At 35.0% G+C, this 26,340-nt stretch overlaps 1 protein-coding gene across 1 annotated transcript; it reads left to right on the forward strand.

Annotated features, from left to right (window-relative positions):
* Positions 1-1,092: 1,092 nt before the first annotated feature.
* On the forward strand, positions 1,093-24,950 carry LOC146735635 (histamine N-methyltransferase-like). Its single transcript, XM_085506186.1, has 4 exons — positions 1,093-1,239; positions 22,699-22,937; positions 23,350-23,670; positions 23,962-24,950. The coding sequence occupies exons 2-4, from the start codon at positions 22,751-22,753 to the stop codon at positions 24,309-24,311; spliced, it is 858 nt and encodes a 285-aa protein (XP_085362312.1). The 5' UTR covers positions 1,093-1,239; positions 22,699-22,750; the 3' UTR covers positions 24,312-24,950.
* The last annotated feature ends 1,390 nt before the right edge of the window (positions 24,951-26,340 follow it).

Genomic DNA, 26,340 nt, shown 5'->3' on the forward strand with positions numbered 1-26,340 from the left:
TTGAATATATATTGTTTAAAGGAGTTGGCCATTGGACAATTTACTCCTGGTATGTCAATCTGAACAGTTTCTAACATGAGAATCCATTTGAAAGCACTAAATAACAGACATGTTGTTAAAAACTGCTTTGAAAGAATTGCATATTGAATTATTTTAAATCACGACACAGTTTAGTATGAGTTTTGAGGCTAATTAGAAGCTGAATATCGACAAATGATATAACTGAGCTAATAATATTTGTCAATAAATAATATAAACTTAGAAATATATTTAGTCTGAATAGATGTGTTTAGCTTCAGATAAATTACATTTAGTTATGTTGATCAATGTGTATACAATACATTACCTTTATTACCTTGAAATAGTTTTAATTAAGGCAAATTATTAATATAATATATTTCTGTGGCAACGAACAGGACATTGCTTCAAACTTGAAGTGTTGAAAAAATTGCGTGAATCGGTTAGGAATTGGCAAAGATACAAACAATTTACTAGCTCGTTTTGTTTGTTTTGTGGATCCAAATCAAAGTTTAGAAAATGAATGTGGTAGAATTATTTATTTATTGTTAAATAACGATCATGTATCTTGTAACGTTTCATCATTAATCACCTTTATCATTACTAGCTCCCGGTTGTAGTTTCAAGCAATTGCACGCCCTGGTCTAGACTGGCGCAGTCGGGGCGATTACTTTGTTTTTGTAATTTGAATAAAATTAAATAAATCGCGAAATGAAAATAAAAAAAATCGCGAAATGAAGGTGTTAGCGCGAAATCGCAGTTACAGGGGAACACCTCCATTTCGCGATTTTTTTTATTTTAGTTACTGGAGGGTCTATGGTTAAACTACAAAAACAAATCAATCGCCCCGACTGTGCCAGTCTAGCTCTGGTCGTACTACTAGCTCGACTGCTCGCGTTGGTCCTGCTGTGTCGATTTTTCAGTAAAGAACGACCCGTAATTCAGTTTTTAAAACGTAGTTACAAACGCAGTGTATAAGTATTTTCCCAACAAAAACACGAGTAGAACCTTGAATTCAACACTACAGCAACGTCATGTCAAGTCAGGTGATAACCACGTGATGATCACGCCATCAATCGCTCTCTCGTGGACCGCGCTGTCGTGGACCCTTTCTCTCGTGGCCTGTCTGCAGCCACACCTCCCTCGACAAATCAGTGTAAAGAGAATGCCACTTTTGGTAGTGGAGTAAACCACTTTTCATCCAAGGTGTCTCTATTTAAGGTAGGAAACTCGGGTCAATAATGTCATATCTATTTTCTTTGCCGACAACGTTGGGCGCAGCACATTCCAAGGTCTTTCACAATCATCACACCACTGTCTGAGACATACCATTATGCCACAGTCTAAAAATAAACATGTGCAATGGGTTGTTGCGAAGTATACAAACATGTGCGCTTTTCATTTACACATAAAGGGCTCTGTACTTTTCACTTACAATTTATGTCACAATATGGATCTGAGGCCGTTCTCTGAGGTGGAGATATTCGCTCATATACGGTCCTATAAGTATACCAAATCGGAAATATATTACCGATATTTATGTCTATCTTGACTAGAAATAAGACCGATCCTTATACCTAAAATCCAAAAAACGAGACCCATTTCAAAGGCATGTCCACATTAGGCAAGTTCTACGTATTGCCCTCCGGGGGTCAGTAACGATCGCTCAACAACAAGAGAGATACAATGTATTTGTGAAATATCACATAAATAACAGGGGCGGATGCAGGATTTTTTTATGGGCGGAGGGTGGTCCAAACATTAAAATCGCCACACTAAGTTAATGATTTTTTTAAATATTATACAAAAACAAATTGAATATATTTTTCAACGGGAAGGGGGGGGTCCCAAGAATGCCCCCTAGATCCGCCACTGAATAAACAGATCAGGAGAATAACAAGTTCTATAAGGTTACACAAATAGTACGATAACTGAAAACCCAGAACTAACCAGGAATATTTGCTAACAGATGTTTACCGACGTGTGTCAAATCGTAACAATGCCACGTAGGGTTGAATTGTATGTATCCAGCTGAAGTTCATGGATTGAAGCGTCAAATTCGAATATCATCAACGTAGCTCCAGGCTTCCTTCCCTATTAGACTTCAGACTCCCAAGACTTTGGTGATGAACGCCGAGTTTAGCTATGACAGTACATTGATCTTTCTCGCCAGAGTTCAAAAGCTGCAAATACCATGACGTCACACAGTCTATTGCGTTAATCATTATCTGATCCAAATAAAACCGCCAGCTATGAATCCTACCTCTGATTGTGGACTGCTATCAGTTTATACTATGATAATAATTAAATCCATATTTGCACGTCTTGTGTACAGCTAAATAAATAAATAAATAAATAAATAAATAAATAAATAAATAAATAAATAAATAAATAAATAAATAAATAAATAAATAAATAAATATATGTACTGAATGTATTGCATTTAAAATTCTTTTTGTAAAATAAATAAGCCGCTCAATATGCTTGTAAACCGTACGGATGAAAAGTGATGACACCGGTGATATTAATGGTGTATATAATCATTATTAAAGTACTAATCATGGGAATAAGATTTGACGTATCATGTTGATGAGTTAATAGGTGATGGGACGTTGTCCTTTATATTATTTCAAAGTTATCCCCTCAAAATAGAACTTTATTACGAATGGTGCTGCTTCCGACGGACACGTGAACCATTCGTAATAAACTTAAAAGTCAAAAAGAGGTAAGTTGACAGAAAGCAATCATGCAGCACTACATAAAAATCTCACACTCAATTACACATGTACGTTCCAAATAACTATGTAAATTGGGTAAATTATCAAAACCAGCCACTTGGCGGCGCTATTAACATTTCTTCTCGCATTGGTTCTAATGTACCAATATATCAAGTATGAATAGTAATAGTAGTAAAAGTTTATTGTTTTTGTACATATTGTACCTTAATAAATATACATGCAGTTATTGAACATCAAGAATATGTGCACTGAGGGAACAGTTATCAGCTGTACCACCTTCTTCTGGTGACCCGATGTTAACTCCGCGTGTTTGGGTATATTTAGACTGCCGACAGTTCTCGGGCCTAATAAGGAGTCACCTATTTTCAAAAGCCGTAGTCGTTTTAACGAAATGCCGAAAGCAATTTTCAAGAGAGAGTGACAAGTCTCAACAGGATCGTCACCGTGCCACGTAATGATGCATGAGGGCGTTTATATGCTATAACAGTCTCTCGGCCCTTACGGTCCTCGCTTGAAATATGCTTTCGTGTTGAGCATTACTGATTGAATATATATATATATAAACATAATATATATTTTCATAGCTCTAATGATAGAAATATAGTTACGAAATATATGGTATATATAAATATACTGTGAACTGCTTATTTTTCAGTTTAGCTTAGCAAATGTGAATAATTGAAAGTGTATTCAATTGCTTGCCGATAAGTTCAGATATTTAGTATGCAATTGGGTCAACTGCCGGATATAAAATATCTGTAACTTCACTTTCAAAGTGGCCTGACATGACCACGGCTCTTGGTGGATTCTTAATACATTTAGAAGTATACTATTTGTGTAACACTGGTGTAATTTATATTTGTGGGCAATAGTATGTTTCAACACAATTGCTTATACATTTGAAAACATGAATTCACACCAGTGAATCCTACACATACAATGCCACGCATGCACAGAAAGATTCATCTTTGTGGTGGTATCGCCCCTGGCAGTATTGCCCGCCTTTCCTAAAGTTCGTGCTAATCAGCGTGGTCCTATTTATACACCAACGCGAGTAGCCAGTTGAAACGAGGTTTGGGATACGACATTAGGCAATGTACAAACTACAACAAGGTCAGTGTGTTGTGTATTAACGGCTGGGACCGGATAGGCTTGTGCGAAAAATAATGCAATATCTGTCCCACTTTAAAAATAAATGGATAAATCGATTGGCTTGAGAATCATGTAAGCAACGAGTTTGCAATTGATAAAGACAATAAAGAAAAAATACATGTTACAACCACGGAATAATTATTTCACTAGAATCACAAAATATATACAAAAATAATACAAATTCTTTCCCACTTTAAAAGCAAATGTAAAAACCGATTGGCTCTTGGAAATCATGGAAGCAACGTGTTTGCATTCGATGTGTATACAATAAAGTAAAATGACATGTTACAATCACGGACTACTTATTTCATCGAGATCATTAATGTACATTGTTATAATTACGGGTATACATTTGTAGCTATAAATTATAAATATGGTGACGAGTTTAAGGTCCCAGAGTCATCGTGGTGTGAATTCAGTCCACCCCCACCCCGAATCTATACCTGGTAATTTGAGACATTAGTGGTTTGTGATACACCATTTCATAACTTCTATATAAATTGCGTAAACCTTATTAATATATCAGCCATGATATACATGACTAGTGTATCTGGCGCACATTGGTTTGACCAAGGTTGGCCTTAATTTTTGTTAGCATAGAGTGAGCCGTGCACCTCGGTGGGAGAGGGAGTAAAGACATACGTTTAAAACAAAATCGCAAAATATTCCACAGACGTTATCGGACTTGAAAATTTAAAAAAAGATTACTAACACCCATGGTTTTAACTCCATATATTTGATAACAAAATATTATTCTTGCGTCACGACATGTTTCACTTTGTGAATTTATGAGTTCATTTTAACACAGTTTTTAGTTCATATTTCACACAAATACTTCATTTAAACTATCATAAACAATACATATTACAAAAAGATAGACTACTAACCTTTTATGTAGCTGGAATCAGGAAGCTTAGTTAACCAGTTTTGCTTAAAATAGCGGTTTTAAATGCCCAGTGTTTAAATTTACTGCATATAAATAGGATGGTCTTAAATTTGAATAATGAATAAATTATGTTAATGATGCTAGAATTTATTTCCCGTATTGTTCAAAAACCAAGCTGTACAGATAGCTGTTAGAAGAGCCATTGCTATAAAACATTGCTATTAAAATGTCACTGGTTCCTAGGGAAACACCCACCAAGCTGTACAGATAGCTGTTAGAAGAGCCATTGCTATGAAACATTGCTATTAAAATGTCACTGGTTCCTAGGGAAACACCCACCAAGCTGTACAGATAGCTGTTAGAAGAGCCATTGCTATAAAACATTGCTATTAAAATGTCACTGGTTCCTAGGGAAACACCCACCAAGCTGTACAGATAGCTGTTAGAAGAGCCATTGCTATAAAACATTGCTATTAAAATGTCACTGGTTCCTAGGGAAACATCCACCAACAAAATGTCAACGACATGAATGTAGTATGGATGTGTAAACTGTATTGTAGATGTGAAATGGATAATTGTCATTATCTTTAACTGGTTGCTGTGGGTTGCCCTGTGCCAAGAACACAATTTTATAATAGAAAATATTGTTTACGTTCTCCAAAAATGTTGTGTTCTTGTTCTTGTTTGATATCGGCGTTGGTACGGTTTATAGAGACAGGCACTCCTCACTCCTGAAGAAATTCATTTAATTAGGAAACCATTTTTCTGAAAATAGTTGTTATTGAAACATTTAACGCGTGTTTCGACTTTATTTTATTCAATTGCCCATCCATGGACTGAGTACCACACAGAATACTAACCCACCTTCAGACTGAATCATTTCTGCCCCCAGATCGTTACTCTAGAAAACAATTACCAAGTTGGCAATGATGCAATATTTTATTTCCCGCCTTTGCTAGTTTTCATGCCCATTTCGTTTTATATAACTCATGCGAGTGAAATCATTTGTATTTCAGCCTGCCGATATATATGATTCTTCCATTGAAAACATGATTAGGTAAACATTTTGGTTTTTTTTCAGGAACATAAATAAATGTTTCGAAAGTTACAGCGAAAATAACTGCAGTTAATTGGATAGTGACACCATTTTTAATTTTTAATTACAGATTCCCGGAGAACAAATATATGCTGTAATTCACTCTGGTAGGGGAATAAGAGACAAAGGTCAAACACAAATTTGAGGGACTCTAAAACGTATTTCATGGCACGTGACTTGGAAAAAATAATGCACGTGAATTTATCAACGAGTGTTTCAATGCCTCGGTTATCTCTGGTGCGACTGCAGTCTTTGGAATAAACTTGAGGGACTCGCAATTTATGGTAATGACCTGAAAAACAAAATTTCCTGATGAACGTTTCAATGTTCTAGTTATCTGTGGTGTGACGTGACTTCAACAACGCAGTGTACCGGATAGGCTCATGCGAAAAATAATGCAATGTCGTTCCCACTATAAAAACAAATGTAAAAATCGATTGGCTCTTGGAAATCAAATTTTACTGCATACAAATAGGCTGGTCGTCAATTTAAATACTGAATAAATTATGTTAATTATGCTATGGCTTGGTAATTGATTGACACGAGAATGTATTTTCCGTATTGTTCAAAAACCAAGCTGTAAAAATAGCTGCAAGCAGAAATGGCTAGGGTAAGACTATTGAAACAACATTGCTATACATAAGTCATTGGTTCCTATGCTTTTTTATTGATGTGTAAAGTATATTGTAAATGTGAAATGGATACATGTAATTTTGAACTGGTTGCTATTGGTTACATCATTCATTCATCATACATCATTTTACTCATTATAATAGCAAATAATGTTCACGTTCTCCAAAAATGCTGTTTCCTTGTTGTTTGCTATCGGCGTTGGTTCGGTTGCTAGAAACACACATTAGAAAACAATTACCAAATTGTCACAGTAGTTATTTTTACAGTTTTAGTTTTTACTATACTCTAAGAATTGTATATAATAATAGACTCTATAGTAAGAAATTATGGGAAAAGAAATCAAACATCAAAGGATTTCAGTCGCTGTCAGTGTTAAGAGGACACTGGTCGACAGCACTAATGTATAATACGACTTAAAAACAGTGCTGTCATTAGTGTACGTGTGCGTAAGGTGGCTTATATATGAATTGTTTACATATTGATATCAGTCATTTTTTATTGATTTTTAATGATCATGAAAAATAACTAATTATAGTAGGTGAAATTCGCGTTAGTTTTTGCGGGCATAATATTAATAATGAATACTCAATAATTTTACACCATACATTTATTTTAGAATTAAACTTTGTGTAACACATAGGTAATGTAGACTGGTGGGCAACAGTATGTTTCAACACAATTGCTTATACATAAAAAAAACATGAATTCACACCAGTCAATCCTAGACATACAACGCCATGTATGATTGGAGAAACCATAATTTAATAGGCACAGAAAGATTCATCTCGTGTACAATATTAGTTTACATTGATACGACATCCATGGTAGCTGGAACGTTATTTTCAGATACTTGTATTTTTTCGATTTTGTTAATAAAATTGGTAGTATCTTTGATGTATGTGCGTTTCCTTTTCAAGATTGGAATTAAAAAATGATCAATCTGTTCTAATATTTTGATTGTCGTACCAGAACATCCTGTGATTAGTAGGCTACCAACGAATATACTGGTGATGGTTTATGTACTTTAAGCAGTAAATACCACTGATCGTTCAAATTTTGCAGTTACTAAAGATCGATCTTAAAAACTTCCAGGTGTTTTATGATACTTTTATTACATTTGCACTTGCAATATTCGTACCTCTTGATATAATATTGAAATATTGTATGACTGTTGGAATTTATGAGGTTAATTGAATCCTATCAAGACAAATCGAATAGAGTCAACTTTCATGTTCAATGAATCACCGAGTACCTTGAAGAAGGTGGTACAGCTGATAATTATTACTTCATACATGCCTGTCTTTCAATGGTCCCACCCGCAAATTTTCCCTCAGTGCACATACTTCTTGATGTTCAATAACTGTATGCATATTCATTAAGGTACAATATGTACAAAAACAATAAACCTTTACTACTATTACTATTGATACTTGATATATTGGTACATTAGAACCAATGCGAGAAGAAATGTTAATATCGCCACCAAGTGGCGGGTTTTGATAATTACCTTAGTCATGTGAAACGTAGCTCCCAAATGCATTTTAAATGTAAATGTCGTGCTATATTTACCAAAACGTTTTTTGTGTGTGACTCTTCTGACTGTGATAAATGTATCTTGATCTCAATATACATAGTTATGAGAGACGTACGTGTGTAATTGAGTGTGCGAAAGAAGCATGTAAGATTCTTATGTAGTGCTGCATGATTGCTATCTGTCAACTTAAACGAACTCATTTTGACATTTAAGTTTATTACGAATGGTTCACATGTGCTTCGGAAGCAGCCGCCAAGAGAGTATTCACTCGATGAAAAATTACCAACGACTGCTAAGCATGTGCAGTGTAGTGACTGTTTTTAAAATCTAAAAAAAACTTCTATTTTGAGAGGATAACATTGAAATAATAAAAAAAGTCAACCTCCCATTTCTTACTAACTCATTAACATAATACGTTCGATCTTATTCTCATGATTAGCACTTTAATAATAATTATATACACCATTGATATCACCGGTGTCATCACAGCATATACCAAATGATCAGCACTTTTCATTCCTACGGTTTGCAAGCATGTTGAGCGGATTATTTATTTTGTAAATAGTGTTTTAAATGCAATAAATTTACATATTTTTTGTATTATAATCTTTCTTTGCGCGTTTTTACAATCCGCATTCCCAAAGCTATTACAACGTATCGCAAATGGTATTACAATTCTCACTTTTACATGAAAACGTTACAATTGTGTATGTATTGTAATAAATTACGTGGTGTACACGAAACATGTAATTATGGACTCAAGGGTTATCCTAATACAAAAATGATAACAATACGCAATCAGACGGAGGGTTCATTGGCCTAAGCTTGGCGCATTTGACACTACACGAACAGATATCTAAAAGTGGGTCGTGTCACTACTGACTGAGTATTTAGTATTCAGGCCATGAATGAACGTAGCCGATAATAATTGACCAACTAGACTGTAACATCGTAGCATTTGAGTGTGATTCTAGTGGGGTTGCTGTCTGAGATTGTGCAAACGAAGCAAGTCAACACTTTTTGCCTGACCCTGAAATCTGGTGAGTAAATCCACGTACTGGCATGGTCAAACACAAAGTTCGGAAAGCCTGGTGTTACGGTGGCGAGTTTAGAGTTTTGATGCATCAATCCATGAATTCTAGTCACTAGCTACATGAAATTCATACGCAATCAACCCTACACTGCGTTGTGACTAGTTGACACACGCCGGGAAACGTCAGGAAGCAAACATCCTTTTCAGTTTTCAGTTATCATGATTCACTTGTAACTTTATAATACTTGTTATTCTCCTGGCCAGTTCATATGTGATACTTCACGTTGTATCTCTCTCTCGGTGCATGACCTTGTAGTATGTACAGCGTGTAATTCTCAACTTGGGATTCGCATTGGTGAGTGGTTATAAACACAATTAGGGCTGAACTTTTGCAAGGACAGTCGATACCGCCAGAGGCCGATGTTAATATAGATATTCCACATGCGCACGCGCGGGAATTGAGTCCCAAGTGACGATAACAACACGCTCCGAAAACGCAAAGGCTCATGGGTAGACGCTTGTTTGAAAACACTGACACGCTATGGCCATCTGACGCATGCGCAGGTGACGACTCCCCGCTTTAAAGTACACAGTGCTATGTGAACCATACATGATGATACACGTTTATTTTATTTTCCCAGAATTCGCTACTCTAGAATTTATTATACATACCCCAGAATATATTATAAATAAACTTGTTTGCGTTAGCACTACTGTGACAACTTGGTAATTGTTTTCTAGAGTAACGATCTGGAGGCAGAAATGTTTCAGGCTGAAGATGGATTTGTGTACTGGGTGGTACTCAATCCAAAGGTGGGCGATTGAGCATGTGCGTTTGGTCTACAATCAAGTAGAAACAAGCGTTAAGTGTTTAGAGTTACGATAACAAATGAATTCAGCAATGAGATGTCGTTTCTGTAGCAACGAAACCAACGTCGACAGCAAACGACAAGGAAACATCATTTTTGGGGAATGTAAACATTATTTGCTATTATAATGAGTAAAATTATGTATTTGGTGCAACAACTCACATATATAAATCTCTATCCATAAGGCTTCTGTTATTTTATATGTCAAAGAGCAGAACTCACTATTCGATACAAAATTCTTCTTTAAAATTTCAAATCCTATATACGTATGTGGAATATTTGGGGACATTTGTCACGCGGTGTACGCTATGGTAACGTAAATTGGGGCAAAGCTTTGTCAAGGCAGTGTGGGAACATATACACTTATTAAACTGATTTTTACAAGCCTAGGTAGTAAATATTGAAACGTGCATGGGTGTGGTAACATTAAATGTGAGAACATGAAAAAAACTACATCTGGAACCCAAAAAACACTAAATATATTAGACAAATCGGACTTAATACATATTTGTATAACATCCTGATTTTGCGAATATTAAAAAACAGAAAAATCAGCATATTAATTTCTCATATTAATTTCTTCATGACATTGGATATATTAGATATGCTAATATTTGGTTAACAACATAGTGTCATCTTTACCACGTTAATAGAAAGGTACGGAAGCTTATTAGGGACATGCATGAAAATAAAAAAAATAATTTAAAACTCGTGGCCACGACTTACTATCTCGTGGCCACGACTTACTATCTCGTGGCCACGACTTACTATCTCGTGGCCACGACTTACTATCTCGTGGCCACGACTTACTATCTCGTGGCCACGACTTACTATCTCGTGGCCACGACTTACTATCTCGTGGCCACGACTTACTATCTCGTGGCCACGACTTACTATCTCGTGGCCACGACTTACTATTTCGTGGCCACGACTTACTATCTCGTGGCCACGACTTACTATTTCGTGGCCACGACTTACTATCTCGTGGCCACGACTTACTATTTCGTGGCCACGACTTACTATCTCGTGGCCACGACTTACTATCTCGTGGCCACGACTTTGTATCTCGTGGCCACGACTTACTATCTCGTGGCCACGACTTACTATTTCGTGGTCACGAATTTGTATCTCGTGGCCATGACTTACTATCTCGTGGCCACTATTGAGTGCCATTATTGACATGGACATGGAAAAGGAACAGCTGATAGCCCGTTATTTCAACCTTGGTTTAAACTATATGGAGATATGTGTCACTCTAGCATCATATCACAACTATGGTATTAGTGTGAGGCATTTAAAACGTATTTTAGCTAAGTTAGGACTTTTTCGTCGCAAGAATAGAACTGACGATGATGTTGTACGGTTGTTTATTGAACAACAGTTAAATGGATCAGGTCAACTTCATGGATACCGTTGGATGCATCTAGTCTGCATTCAAAATGGGATTAGTACAACTCGAGAGACTGTAAGACGCATCATTAAAGACTTGGACCCCGAAGACGTAGCACTGCGTTCAAGACATCGACTACATAGACGAGCATATCGTTCATTTGGGCCACATTTCGTATGGCATATAGATGGCTACGACAAGCTAAAACCATACGGAATTTGCATAAACGGTGCAATCGATGGATACTCTCGTAAAATATTGTGGTTAGAAGCATTTCGAACTAATAGTGACCCCAAAGTCATAGCAAGTTACTACATTACAGCAGTCGAAAATAATCAAGCATGCCCTAAGATCGTGAGAGGAGATTTCGGGACCGAGAACGGCCACGTAAAACAATTTCAGAAGTTTCTACGAAGAGATGATAATTCACTTCCAGTGCCCGCCTTTGTATATGGAACAAGTCCAACTAATCAGAGAATTGAATCCTGGTGGGGAATATTGAGAAGAGAAAACAGTGAATTCTGGATGAATATTTTTCAGAAAATTAAAGATGATGGTTATTTTGATGGTACTGCATTGGATAAAAATTTGATACGTTTCTGTTTTACTGCAATGATTCAGGTACGAAAATTAAATATTAAGGATGAACATTGAGGGTATTAAAATATAACTACAGTAGCCATGGATATATTGTAATGTGATTTTGAAACTCACCACCAACTTCCACATTTTATGTCGATTTTCTTAACCAATGTGCTTTGTTAATTCATTTTTATGAGTTAGCTAATAATAAATTAATTGAAGTTCTTCAAACATTTAGTGTTTTACCGCATTTTCAGTGGTAAATCACCATAACAAAATCATGACAATTTGCCCTAATCGTGAATATATCAATTTATATCAAATCAATTTACTAGTGTGAACAGAAGTTGTAATGTTACGATTTTACTTATACTATACCGTCTTTAACTATTTTCCAGGAAGAATTGGACGAGGTAGTTTCAGTATGGAACGCACATAGGATGCGTCCAACACGCAACCAAATTGTTCCGAATGGTCGGCCGATTATGCTTTTTAGTTGGAGCAGAAGATTTCTCCTTGCCTGTGTCGGAAACCGAAATCGAGGCATGTAAAGAGGAGTGTACGTTTAAAGGCGCATATCCTTGTGACGAAGATATTTTCGAATTGTGTTGTATAATTATGATGGAAATCAACAGAGATGTCCCAACAGATGCATATCAAGCTGCCGAACTATACATTGACCTGCGCACTGCTATCATACAGGCGCTGGCTTGACGATACTGTAATCATGTTGCGTTTGGAAAAATTTGGGGACCCTGAATATATTAATTTGGTAACATGGCGTTTGTTCAAAAGTAGATGACGGAGTAGTTGTTGTGGTCATTTATGCACGTTGTTTTCAAATATCCGTAGCCTAATTTGATGTAATTGCATAAAAAACTCCATTAATCAAAGATGTTAGTAAATATTTACGTTTGATTTGCTTTGAATAAATTGTTATATTCATTGTGATGAATTTGTTTTTGCGTATCTGTTGACTGACTTATTTAGCTAATTACTAGCGAATGGCTGTGTTATATCTATCATTGTTTAGGCCCATGTGAGGTCCTGGACACAACTCGACTCAGTGATTTGAAACTAATTACGATATAACCGTCGCTATCCGGACTACTATTTCTGACAGTTGGTATTCGCAGTTACTAATATAGTGAACGATTAATCAAAAGATATGACGCGTTCAGTACTTAGTGTGATTGGCTGTATGATTGAAGGTTACGCCCTGGAGTTTTTATACTTCTTTGTAATTGGTTAAGGTTTTGAAAGTGAATAAAGTTGTTTTAGTTGGTCTTGGCGAGTACACGAGGAGAGACGCAGTCTCGGAAAGTCTTGAGGCAGTCTAGGGACACAGTCTTGGTTCAGCCTTGCGATAGTCTTGGGAATTTTTCCCCAGGGCGCTGTGTCTTATAGAGTGCTCGACTGACCGACTAAGACAAGAGATGAAACGTATTTTGTAGTGTGCGTCTATTTGACTATAAGGCTTAAGTGACTTTCCCGATCCCGTACCTCAAGGGGGCGCGATAGAGAGACGAGACGATATTCCCCCCTGACACGTGTGGAGAACCTCAGAGGAAAAGAATCCCCCCGTGATATCATCATGGTATACTGTGTGATTTGAACAAATATTCATCCACACTGTGGGTAAAAATTTATAATTGCAGACAAATGTCGATTGAGAGTTTAATTAATTTGAAAGTAGCCTTTGGGTGAATTTTAGCAAATTTAGATATGAGATTGCATCACTGACTAACTCAATTGGAAACCATGAATTATTTCATTTGTATTAATAAATAAAATAACACTTGAATATTCAAACAACAACATTTATTAATTCATTTAGCAGAGTATACAGTAACAAGTAAAAATACCAACGCCCTACATGTGGTCAATGCAGCTAAAACTGAACGTCTGATCCACGACATGTGAATATATGTAATAGTCACTGAAATTCAATACCATAACAAGAAGAGAAACAAACAACATAATATTAGTAGAAAAAACAGGATTCATAATAGAAAACACGGTAAGGCATGCTTCTTTCCTTTAATACTAATGGTCACTGATAGCAAAGTAGGTGATTTATAAACGATTTATGTAACACAACGCAACAGTATTTTGAAATGTAACTGTTATAACTGCTCTAGTGTTGATAGCATGATTCTCATGCCTCCGAGATTACTGATAAACGACAGAAATAAGGCATTAATGACTGCCTCTTGATCCGAACAATCGGATATATGTGGGTAAAACAAACAACAGGCAAAGAAATCTGCCAAATACAAGCAATTTCATCACAAGAACAGAAAGTGAAAATAAACTTTCTGTGCAATGCAACTGAACATTTTCCCTTTCTAAATAATGTCCATCACCCAAACACCAGCATTCAAAATGATGTTGAATTCGGCTCTAAAGTCTGGATAGTTGTCATATGATGAAGGCAGTTCCAGTAAATTTGAGCAGGTATGTGCTACTGGACGACGGCATATACCAGACAGCTTGACAAATGATATGTTTAGAGGATCCTCAGGCATCAGATCAGATCCAGTAATGAAACGTAGAAAGCTCTTCAACAATGATCCATCAATTTCACGTATATACCCAGATGTGTCATACATATCTTGAACTGTGCTGTCATCATCTATAGTATTAACCTCAAAATCCTTTAGGTCAACTTCAAATTCGTCAAGCCTCCCTCTTTTTGAAAGTCCATTTGGAAAGAAGATCCCTAACCCTAACTGTAAAAGTTCAGCTTTTTTACTGTTCTTTCTGACAGACATATTTCTTGTACCCCCACCTTCTTTACTGCGAACTTGTTTGAATGAGTTGGTTGAGTAACAATAGTCCAGCCAACCATAATCAATACGTCTGTCTCTTTTCATGGCATTCTTATTACCAAAACATCTCTGACGATCTGGGTTACGTTTTTTAAATGAATCTTCATCACCATCATCTTCATCAGATGATTGTAACTGTCGTTTGCTCTTCGTTCTGCTCTCCAAACCCAATTTGCTTCGCAGCCTATTTAACAGAGCAGATTTCCCTCTAGTATGATGACTTGCACCGACACGATCCATTTTCCTACAAAAGTTAACAACTGCTAAACGATCACCATAAGAAGGAATGTATTTTGACAACATGTCTTCCTCCATCAAAATAACCACAGCTGGATCAATCTAAACATGAATTGAAACAAATGAAAATTACTTCAAATATATGTTTACTTTGATATATTAACATTGATGCAATATATGTAGTATTATATAAAGCTGTACTAATGATATGACAGGCAGAAGACTACACACACTCTCACACACAAGTATGCATACACATCAGGTGCCAATTTGTAGAAAAAAGTACCTTATCATCTCTCAGCTTATCTATCACTTCTCTTGATACACCACGACGTCTCACAAAGTCATATAATTGGTCTGCCATGGGTACTTTAGTACTGTAGGAATTTAAAACATATTATGTGGTCAATGTGATATTATATTTTTGTGATGACATTGCTCAATACTAATTTTAAATAATTATTATTCAATAATTAAATTGAGATTTATTCACAATATACCACCTATGTTCAAGGCATTAAGGAGTAACTGCAGATAAGCTAGAATTGAATGCCAGTGATTCAATAGAGTGCCCAATAGTGTTTCATGATAACAGCTGCCAAAATCATGCTTGGCTAAGTGTGGTCATTGCAATTAGGTAATTAGTAAGCAGTAAAATGTAACCCTAAACTGAATATGTATATGATATGACACAGACTTAGCTTCACACAATCCCCAATCATTTTTAACTGTTGTAAACTGAATATGTATATGACATGACACAGACTTAGCTTCACACAATCCCCAATCATGTTTAACTGTGATCATAAACAATGCAAAGTGTGTTTGAAAATTGCTTTATAAAGCAGTAGCAGCGGAAGTTATAAAGCAGTATAAAATGTAATTATTGTTTGTGATTTGATTCAAAATGTCACTCCGTCAGATCATAAAATACATTTTATCATTTGAGTTCTTCTTTCAATACAGTTGTATGTTATAGATGGACTTGTTAAAATACATCATTGTCCTTGACAGACAAGATATTAGCTTAGAAAGAACTCCCAATTGCTGATGGATTTTGAGGCATGAAGTACAATTGCTGTATTACAAGCACAGCTTCAATACACATAGAGCAAAAACTGTGTTTATTGCATGCAAAATCATTGAAATGCGTCTTTGACCATAGACTTGATATTTTTACAGTAAGCACATGTGCTTCTAATAAAGCAAATACAGTATTTAAAAATATAATTGGTCCCAATTAGCTATGGTTTAACAATTACAAATATTTAATGAAAAATGATCATAAATAATATTTTGGTTATATATCTTGTCAGACAGCACAATTATAGCACCGATTGCATGTCACTATATGCAGTACTTAGTAAATTAAGAAATACATATGAACCTTATAGGAGGTGAGTAATAAAATTAATATCAGATCTGTGGATTATTTAAAAGCACCTATGTTCCTAGTTTCATATATGTGGAGTACCAATGAATTGGTTAATTTATGCAAATTAGGTAATTAGTAAGCAGTAAAATGTAACCCTAAACTGAATATGTATATGGTTTATCCCTAAGCACCTACATGTGTATTTATTAAGTTTTATTGTAATCTGTTTAATGGTTAAAATTGGCTTATTTATATGCAAATAAGGTAACTAATAGGCAAACAATTTCAATCAAAACTAATCAGTACTGTACATTCTACAAAGTTTCATTGAAATCTGTTTAATGGTGCATGAGAAGCAAGTGAAAATGCCTAATATTGGCTAATTATTATGCAAATTAGGTCATTGTTATGCACAGATTCAACCAAAAACTAAACAGGTCTGCACATTATCCCAGAGCATCTATATATCAAATTTTATTGACATTTGTTTAATAGTACACAAGAAACAAGTTAAAATGCTTAAATGTGGTTAATTAATATACAAAACTAGGGGGCTCGACCGTGAACAAATGGGGTAAACACAGCGCCACATACCCGAATACTTCAGCAATTGGAGTACCCTGGGATCTCACAGGGAGAGGTACAAATATCATACAACATAATTATCTAAAAACATGAATAATGTAGAAGGTAACACTGACATCTTAATACTATCAACCGGGAAGTGACAGAAATGGCGGCACTTTCCAATTCAGCTGATTGGTATCAACTGTCGATTTGAAATACTTACTGCCGAATTCAGTTACTGTTCGAAACTGCAGATTTACTACATATGAAACGAATCAATCGTCCCCTCCCTGTGGTATTCAAATGCACTGTATAAATTATTTCAATAACTTACCAAATCGGCTTTTTAGGAGCTGGAAACTTCAATGACGGTTCGTTGAGTCAGTCAGGAAGCCTACTAATGTCATCGCTAGATAGAAATAGTAAGTCGTGGCCACGAGATACAAAGTCGTGGCCACGAGATAGTAAGTCGTGGCCACGAGATAGTAAGTCGTGGCCACGAGATAGTAAGTCGTGGCCACGAGATAATAAGTCGTGGCCACGAGATAATAAGTCGTGGCCACGAGATAATAAGTCGTGGCCACGAGATAGTAAGTCGTGGCCACGAGTTTTAAATTATTTTTTTATTTCCATGTATGTCCCTAATAAGCTTCCGTAGAAAGGTGATTGACTGATTACGCAAATAATAATAATTAAGTGGAAAGACAAACTATGTCACCAGGTAAGCACTTCCATTGTTAATATGTGAGTTAGTGATGAGAAAATGAACTATCGAATGTATTTGAGAACAGCCAATTGTGTTTCAATTGTGTTTATCAAGAACTGTTCTCAAAAGACTCAAATTACGTAAAGAGTGTGCCCACAGTGATTCGTGTCAGTTTTTGAACCAATGTGAGAAGAAATGTTAATAGCGCCACCAAGTGTCGGGTTTTGATAATTTACATTAGTCATATGAAACGAGGCTCTTAAATGCATTTTAAATGGCGTGCTATATTAACCAAAATCATTTTTTTGTGTCTCTTCTGACTGAGATTAATGTATCTTGATCTCAATATACATAGTTATGAGAGACGTACGTGTGTAATTGAGTGCGAAAGAAGTATGTGAGATTTTTATGTAGTGCTGCATGATTGCTATCTGTCAACTTAAACGAACTCATTTTTACTTTTAAGTTTATTACGAATGGTTCACATGTCCGTCGGAAGCAGCCTCCATGAGAGTATTCATTCGATGAAAAATTACCAACGAATGCTAAGCATGTGCAGTGCAATGGCTGTTTTTCAAATCTCGAAAAAAAGTTCTATTTTGAGGGGATAACTTAAAAATAATAATATAAAGGACAACCTCCCATTACCTATTAACCCATTAACATAATACGACCGATCGTAATCCCATGATTAGTACTTTAATAATAATTATATACACTATTAATATTACCGGTGTCATCACAGCATATTCCGAGTGATCAGCACTTTTCATCCGTACGGTTTACAACCATATTGAGCAGCATATTTATTTATTTATTTATTTATTTATTTATTTATTTATTTATTTATTTATTTATTTATTTATTTATTTATTTATTTATTTATTTATTTATTTATTTATTTATTTATTTATTTATTTATTTATTTATTTATTTATTTATTTATTTATTTATTTATTTATTTATTTATTTATTTATTTATTTATTTATTTATTTATTTATTTATTTATTTATTTATTTATTTATTTATTTATTTATTTATTTATTTATTTATTTATTTATTTATTTATTTATTTATTTATTTATTTATTTATTTATTTATTTATTTATTTATTTATTTATTTATTTATTTATTTATTTATTTATTTATTTATTTATTTATTTATTTATTTATTTATTTATTTATTTATTTATTTATTTATTTATTTATTTATTTATTTATTTATTTATTTATTTATTTATTTATTTATTTATTTATTTATTTATTTATTTATTTATTTATTTATTTATTTATTTATTTATTTATTTATTTATTTATTTATTTATTTATTTATTTATTTATTCAAACGAATTACAATCTGTACACAAGACGTGCAATTATGAAATAATTATTATCATAGTATAAACTGATAGCAGTCCACAATCAGAGGTAGGATTCATAGCTGGCGATTTTATTTGAGTCAGATAATATTTAACGCAATAGACTGTGTGACGTCATGGTATTTGCAGCTTTTGAACTCTGGCGAGAAGATACACGTACTGCCATAGCCAAACCCGCAGTTCAACACCAAAGTCTTGGGAGTCTGAAGTCTAATAGGGAAGGAAGCCTGGTGCTTCGTTGACGAGATTCGGATTTGAACTGTAGGAAAGGCGGGCTATAGTGCCAGGGGCGACACCACAGCAAAGATGATTCTTTCTGTGTCTAATAACATGTGGTTTCACCATTCATGCATGGCGTTGTATATGTAGGATTGACTGGTGTAAATTCATGTTTTCAAATGTATGAGCAATTGTGTTAAAAACATACTGTTGCCCACCAGTCTAAATTACCCCTGTGTTACACAAATAGTATAATTATAAGTTTTGAGTATTCATTATTATGATTATGCCCGCAAAAACTAACGCGAATTTCACTGTTAGAAATTGTTAATTTTCATGATCCTTGCTTTTAGCAGGTCAATAAAAACTGACTGATATCAATATGTGAACAATTCTTATATAATACCCCTTACGCACACGCACACACACGCCAGCACTGTCGTATTTGACATTAGTACTGCAGGTCGGCGTCCTCTCTACACTGACAGTGACTGAGATCCTTTGATGTTTGATTTATTTTCCCATCATTTCTTACTGTAAAGTCTATTATTATATACAACTCTTAGAGTATAGTAGAAATAAAATTGTTTGCGTTAGCGCTACTGTGACAATTTGGTAATTGTTTTCTAGTGTGTCTTTCTAGCAACCGAACCAACGCCGAAAGCAAACAACAAGGAAACAGCATTGTTGGAGAACGTAAACATTATTTGCTATTATAATGAGTAAAATGATGTATTTGGCGGGCAACCGATAACAAATAGTTCACAATGACATGTATTCATTTCACATTTACAATATACTTAACAAATCAATAAAAAATCACGTTGTTTACAGTTTGTTGGTAGGTGTGTCCCTAGGGACCAAGGACATAGCCATTTCCGCTTGCAGTTATCTTTACAGCCTGGTTTTTGAACAATACAGAACATACATTCTAATGTCAGTCAATTACCAAGCCATAGCATCATTAACATAATTTATTCAGTAATCAAATTTAAGACCAGTCTATTTGTATGCAGTAAATTTAAACACTGGGCATTAAAAAACCGCTATTTTATTTATAACTAAGCTTCCTCATTCCAGCTACATAAAAGGTTTGTAGTCCATCTTTCTGTAATATTTTGTTATGAAATATACGAAGTTGGAACCATGGGTGTTAGCAATCCTTCTTTAAATTTTCAAGTCCGATAACGTCTGTGGAATATTTGACGATTTTGTTTTAAACATATGCCATTACTCCCTCTGTTACCGAGGTGCACGGTTCACGCTATGCTAACAACAATTAAGACCAACATTGGTCAAGCCAATGTGGGCCAGATACACTAGTCATGTATATCATGGCTGATATATTAATAAGGTTTACACAATTTATATAGAAGTTATGAAATGGTGTATTACAAACCACTAATGTCTCAAATTATCAGGTATAGGTTCAGGGGATTGACTGAATTTACAGCGCGGTGACTCTGGGCCCTTAAAACTCGTTACCATATTTATAACTTGGTAGCTACAAATGTATACCCGTATGTATACCAAAGTATATTTTGTATATATTTTGTGATTCTGATGAAATAATTATTCCGGGGTTGTAACATGTATTTTGTCTTTATTGTCTTTATCAATTGCAAACTCGTTGCTTACATGATTCTCAAGCCAATCGATTTGTCTATTTATTTTTAAAGTGGGACAGATATTGTATTATTTTTCGCACAAGCCTATCCGGTCCCAGCCGTTAATACACAAATCGAGTCACAACTCTACCAATATAGATTACTATTCATATCCAGTTTATTTATGTGATATTTCACAAATAAATTGTATCTCTCTTGTTGTTGAACGATCGTTACTGAACTTGTTGTAGTTTGTACATTACCTAATTTCGTATCCCACCGCCTCGTATCAACTGGGTACTCGCATTTGTGTATAGTTAGGACCACACTGATTAGCACGAACTGTGGGAAAGGCGCGCTATAGTGCCAGGGGCGACACCAAAGCGAAGATCTTTCTGTGCCTAATAAAATATGGTTTCACCATTCATGCATGGCGTTGTATGTGTAGGATTGCCTGCTGTGGATTCATGTTTTCAAATGTATAAGCAATTGTGTTGAAACATACTATTACCCACAAGTATAAATTACACCTGTGTTACACAAATAGTATAATTCTAAATTTGTTAAGAATCCGCACATAAGGTGGTAAAAGTATTGCGTATTTATTATTGGGTGTTCGGTTTAATATTTTACCCGACCTCGTGACATAAGTGAATTGCCAAAAGCTGTGGTCATGTCAGGCTACATTGAAAGTGAAGTTACAGATATTTCAACTCCTGCAGTTGAGCCACTGAATACTAAATATCTGAACTTATCGGCAAACCATTGAATACACTTTCAACTGAATTGTTCACATTAGCTAAGCTAAAGTGAAAAATAAGCAGTCCACAATATATATATATATATATATCATATGTTTTGTAACTCGATGCTTACATGACTCATGTTTTTCACATTTGGCCTGAAATTGGGAAAGACACTGGATTGTTTTGGTACGAGTACCGACAGGTGGGAATACACAAATTGGGGCACAACTCGTGCTGAGATTTCTAACGATATAAGTCTTCTATACTTTAATCTCTCTATGAGCAGAACTGGATAGATGAAAGGGTTACCTACAATAATATTATCGGTAATACACGTGCAATGCTGTAGTTCACTGCCAACGTTAAAGTGGTACAATTCATTAGTGAACCCTGAGTACAAAAACTTTCTGATCATAAATGAGTTTCATGATTGCCAGAAATTCCCCTAACAATTCATGAAGGTCAAATTCCTTATTGGAAGGTACTTGGGGTATGGAACAACGTCACAACGTATGTGTGTGTTATAATAGACTATAACAAATCGGAATATAATTACAATTTCTATTTTGGTATGGCCTGGTATCATGGAGTATTCATTCCGCTCCTAACCTTTATTTGTTTTCGATCTGGTTCAGCATATATCTCAACTGGAGTGGCCTTTTAGTCCTTCATTGTCCAAGGGCTATCTAAATTATAACAAGAACTCTCTGATATCTCTACTTGGCATGACACACGTGCCCATTCCCTGTACAGTTTTCCTACTCTTGTCTTAGTCCTTTTAACGCCATTAGAGCTATACAAATATATATTATGTTTATATAGAAATACCATCAGTAATGTTCAACGCCAGAACTTTTTCAGGGAAAACAGGAAATGTTCATTTGTTTCTTTGTATTGAATAATACAATAATAGTCTAGTTGTGTTCATTGATAATTGCGTAACAGCTGATGGATAATTGTTACATAGCTTTACGTTGGTTTATGGGATAGACTTATTCAGTTTAAAGAAAATCCTGAAGTGGTGTTGAGTTGTGTTTGTCGTCATTGTTTTTCCTAAACGGTAAATATACTTATTTTGTCAGTTTCTTTATTTTTCCAGAATTTATGTCTTGATATTGTGCAATATCATTACTAATATTGTACCAGAAACTATGGCAGGAACCTCAGATTACTTGCCCGACTATCCGGATGAATATCACCAAAGTTTCCAAACTATAATGAATTACGGTTTGAGATTCAGAGAGCTTCGTTACAAAGAAGATTCTATGAAAACGGTTGACAAGTTACAACTAAAATCGCGCAACGAGGTGCACGTTCTCTCTATTGGATCTGGGAATGGTAAGTTTCCACAATTGTTCATTTTATGCGATTATTTGTGCATAACAAAAATCAGCGAATCAGACTTCAGTGACATTGTATGCAATGTCAATTGACTTTACTTTTGTCCAAAGACAATAGATACTAAGGGTTATACAGGAGAACTGACGTTTTCTGTAAAGAGGAAACAAATAAGAAATGTCACAAAATATAACGATCCCTGGAAAATCACATGTATGATTCCGAAAATGACATTAAGAGAAGGTATACTGTACCATCACTAAATATCGCCCTTAACACATTTAGGTGTTTATTACATTACATTTATTACATTTGTACTTAGATTATTCCTCTTGTTATAATATTTAAGTTGATTACCACCGATATGCATATAAATTAAGTATTACCTTTGTAAATGTTCTCATATTACCAGGTTCTGCTGATCTTCATTTTATTAATGCATTGGTGGAAAAATATACTTCAATACATTATACCGTGGTAGAACCAGTACCTGGTCGATTAGATGAATTTAAGAGGTTAATTGAATTCCACCATGATAAGTGGAATATAGTCAATTTTAATTTCCATGTTCAAGGAATCATCGAGTACCTTGAAGAAGGTGGTACAGCTGATAAGTATGACTTCATACATGCTTGTCATTCTTTTTATTACTTTGGTGATGCTGGAAATACACTGCACAATTTATATAACATGCTCAATGAGGATGGAATACTTCTAATAAGAGCTGCGACAGGTTTGTAAATCATGTCCCTACAATTGTACAAATCACACAAACTTTGTTTTATCAAACGTTGGTGGTCATAATAATTAGATACGTGTTCATATATTTGTTATCGATTAATTGACATGTATCATGCTCCATGCATGTACCGTTGTGTGAATTTGTCGCAAATTACTTATCAATAATGTTTTGTGCTGTCAATGTAATACAATAACCTATACAAAACAAATATATATGATTTTTTAAATATAATTGTAATATAATTATAATAATAACTCATAGCCATATTATTGTATTACAAAGGTGGAGGATGGTGCAAGTATTTGAAATACAGAAAGAAGATCCTATTGTCCAGAAAACACATAACAGGAATCGATGCTAAAAATCTGATAAATCTCCAGTTCCCTGGTGCTCCTATTGAGATAATACACGGCTCTGTTGAAGTCACTGTCACTAAGTGTTTTGACAAAGATTCAAGGGATGGTAATAGAATGCTAGATTTCATTAACGAAATTGTAAACTTTAGGAATTCACGACCTCAAGATGAGGTTGAGGCAAGCTTGAAATATTTGAGAGATGAATGTTGTTATTTTAAAGGAGATGAAATAATAATTAATGATGATGAAGAAGACATCATAATTTGGAAGAAATGATATTCAGTAACATATACTAGGAAGACAAGAATTACTATAATATGTTTCTCTACATAATTAATTCTCTACATCAATGATTGTAAAATAATTTTAGAATTCAATGTAGGAACAATTTCGTATTGATAATATTTTCTGCATCTGATATCATATTACATTTGTTTCTTTGCCAATTGTATTGTTTTGGTTTCATAATCCGAATCTGGCAAATAATTAGATGCTTGATTTGTGAAATTTAAATAAATATTATCATTATCATTTGTTATACCTGATTTACATATTTGCTGAAGACCACAATCATATTCAGGTATGAATTATTCATCCTAGTGAACCACATCATGTGATATTTCTATGAAAGGCTATTGTAATGTAGAATAGTATACACCTTTGAATAAATAACGCATCGTATAAATAATTCTTGAGATATAGTTATTTTCCGTTGTAAACAAAAATGTCTTTATTCACACTATATTCGCCACAAATGCGGTAAACATCAACAATTTTATGCAGAAATGTATATTGAATCGATTCTGAGATTACATGCTAAATTATTATCGAGTTATTTTGCCATCAATCTCTTCTGTCAAGTGGATTATTTTTGATGATTGCTATATAAAGTTGGCTGAATTATTTGAAGGATAATACTCTATTTTACTTTTTTGTAATAATGACTGCTTATTGTATTCATGGTGAAGCTGGTTACTATGTTTTGTCAAAATTCACCCCGGAAGACATCTAAAAATACTTTTGTTTCACAACATTGACTGTAAGATTCAACGAAAACAATACACATCCAAGCGTGCCAAAGCTCAAAACTCACAATGCATTGACTATCGAAGACGAATATGAAGAAAAAAAAGAGAACCTGCAGAAATAAAATCCTCTTTCTGCCATATTGAACTTTTTGGTAGCCGGTGATTTGCCCAATCTACTTTGAGTTTACCCCCCATAGTGAAAAAAAGGTAGTTGAGCGATCACTGGTTCATTGCCCAAGTGGAAGAAATATGCAGTCTTGAACATGTGGGGTCTGGCAGCACCTCTGGGTCAGGGATATCATGTATCCTGCAGCCAACCATGTTAGCATATAGAGGTGATTCAAGGGAATATTTTTCACTAATCCTGTTTATTTGGTGCATTCCTGAGGATAAAACAGGACGTGTTTTTGTCAGCTCTCCTGTTGAATTTTGCCTACTTTGAATTGCAAGAAACCCGTACACAGCTCATGCTGAGAACAGGTAAGTACAGTTCAGCCAAGCCTAACTACATAAAATACTGTAATGGATACACGAGGCTACTGTTTCATACTGCTGAGCATAGCCTAAGTGCTGATCAGTCAAGGTTAACTACATAAAATACCGTAATGGATACATAAGGCTACCGTTTCATACCACTGAGCATGGCCTGAGTGCATGCGAGTTCAACTCTGCTGGTAGCAAGTACACATATAAAAGCCTTGGTTCACCCACACTATAAAATATCCATACTGGGGCGGTATGAAAAATTGATAACTACATGTTGGCTCTGCTAGAATGCAAATATTTTTGATATGCACTACTGTCATTTCTGTATGATTCATTTGCATGGCGTTTATTTTATGGTGATGCATGGAAACTTTTTCCTGTCAGTAACAGTGGGTTCTCATTCATTGTTATTACAGGAATTGGTCCAACTGTGAGCCACTTGCATGAAGCATGTCCTCCTTGCAGCTTACTGATGCAGAAAAGCTTCTCCTTACAGAGCCTTCAACAACCAGGTCTGGGAAAGTGCGACAAACACAGCAGAAAAAAGGGGATATTGAAAAAGATGCAATTGTTAGTGACATTGAAAATGAGGAAATGATGGATACAAGCAATGACACATCTGCAGAAAGTGTAGACCCACCGCCAACAGAAAATATAGACCCACCACCATCAGAAAGTAGGGAGCAACCACTACCAGAAATGCAGGGGATAATTGTAAGCCATGCCCCGGTACATGACAGTACTTCTGACGACGATGATGGTTCATACATGTCTTCACCATCCCCACCACC

The sequence above is a fragment of the Saccoglossus kowalevskii genome, chromosome 12 (genome assembly GCF_978046115.1).
Source record: "Saccoglossus kowalevskii chromosome 12, keSacKowa6.1, whole genome shotgun sequence".
Lineage (NCBI taxonomy): Eukaryota > Metazoa > Hemichordata > Enteropneusta > Harrimaniidae > Saccoglossus > Saccoglossus kowalevskii.

Bases quoted from the DNA above. Each gene is read 5' to 3' on its own strand.
- LOC146735635 (XM_085506186.1), top strand. From the start codon at position 22,751: ATGGCAGGAACCTCAGATTACTTGCCCGACTATCCGGATGAATATCAC. The intron at 22,938-23,349 runs GTAAGTTTCCAC...TCATATTACCAG, and splicing joins CTCTATTGGATCTGGGAATG to GTTCTGCTGATCTTCATTTT. The intron at 23,671-23,961 runs GTTTGTAAATCA...TGTATTACAAAG, and splicing joins TCTAATAAGAGCTGCGACAG to GTGGAGGATGGTGCAAGTAT.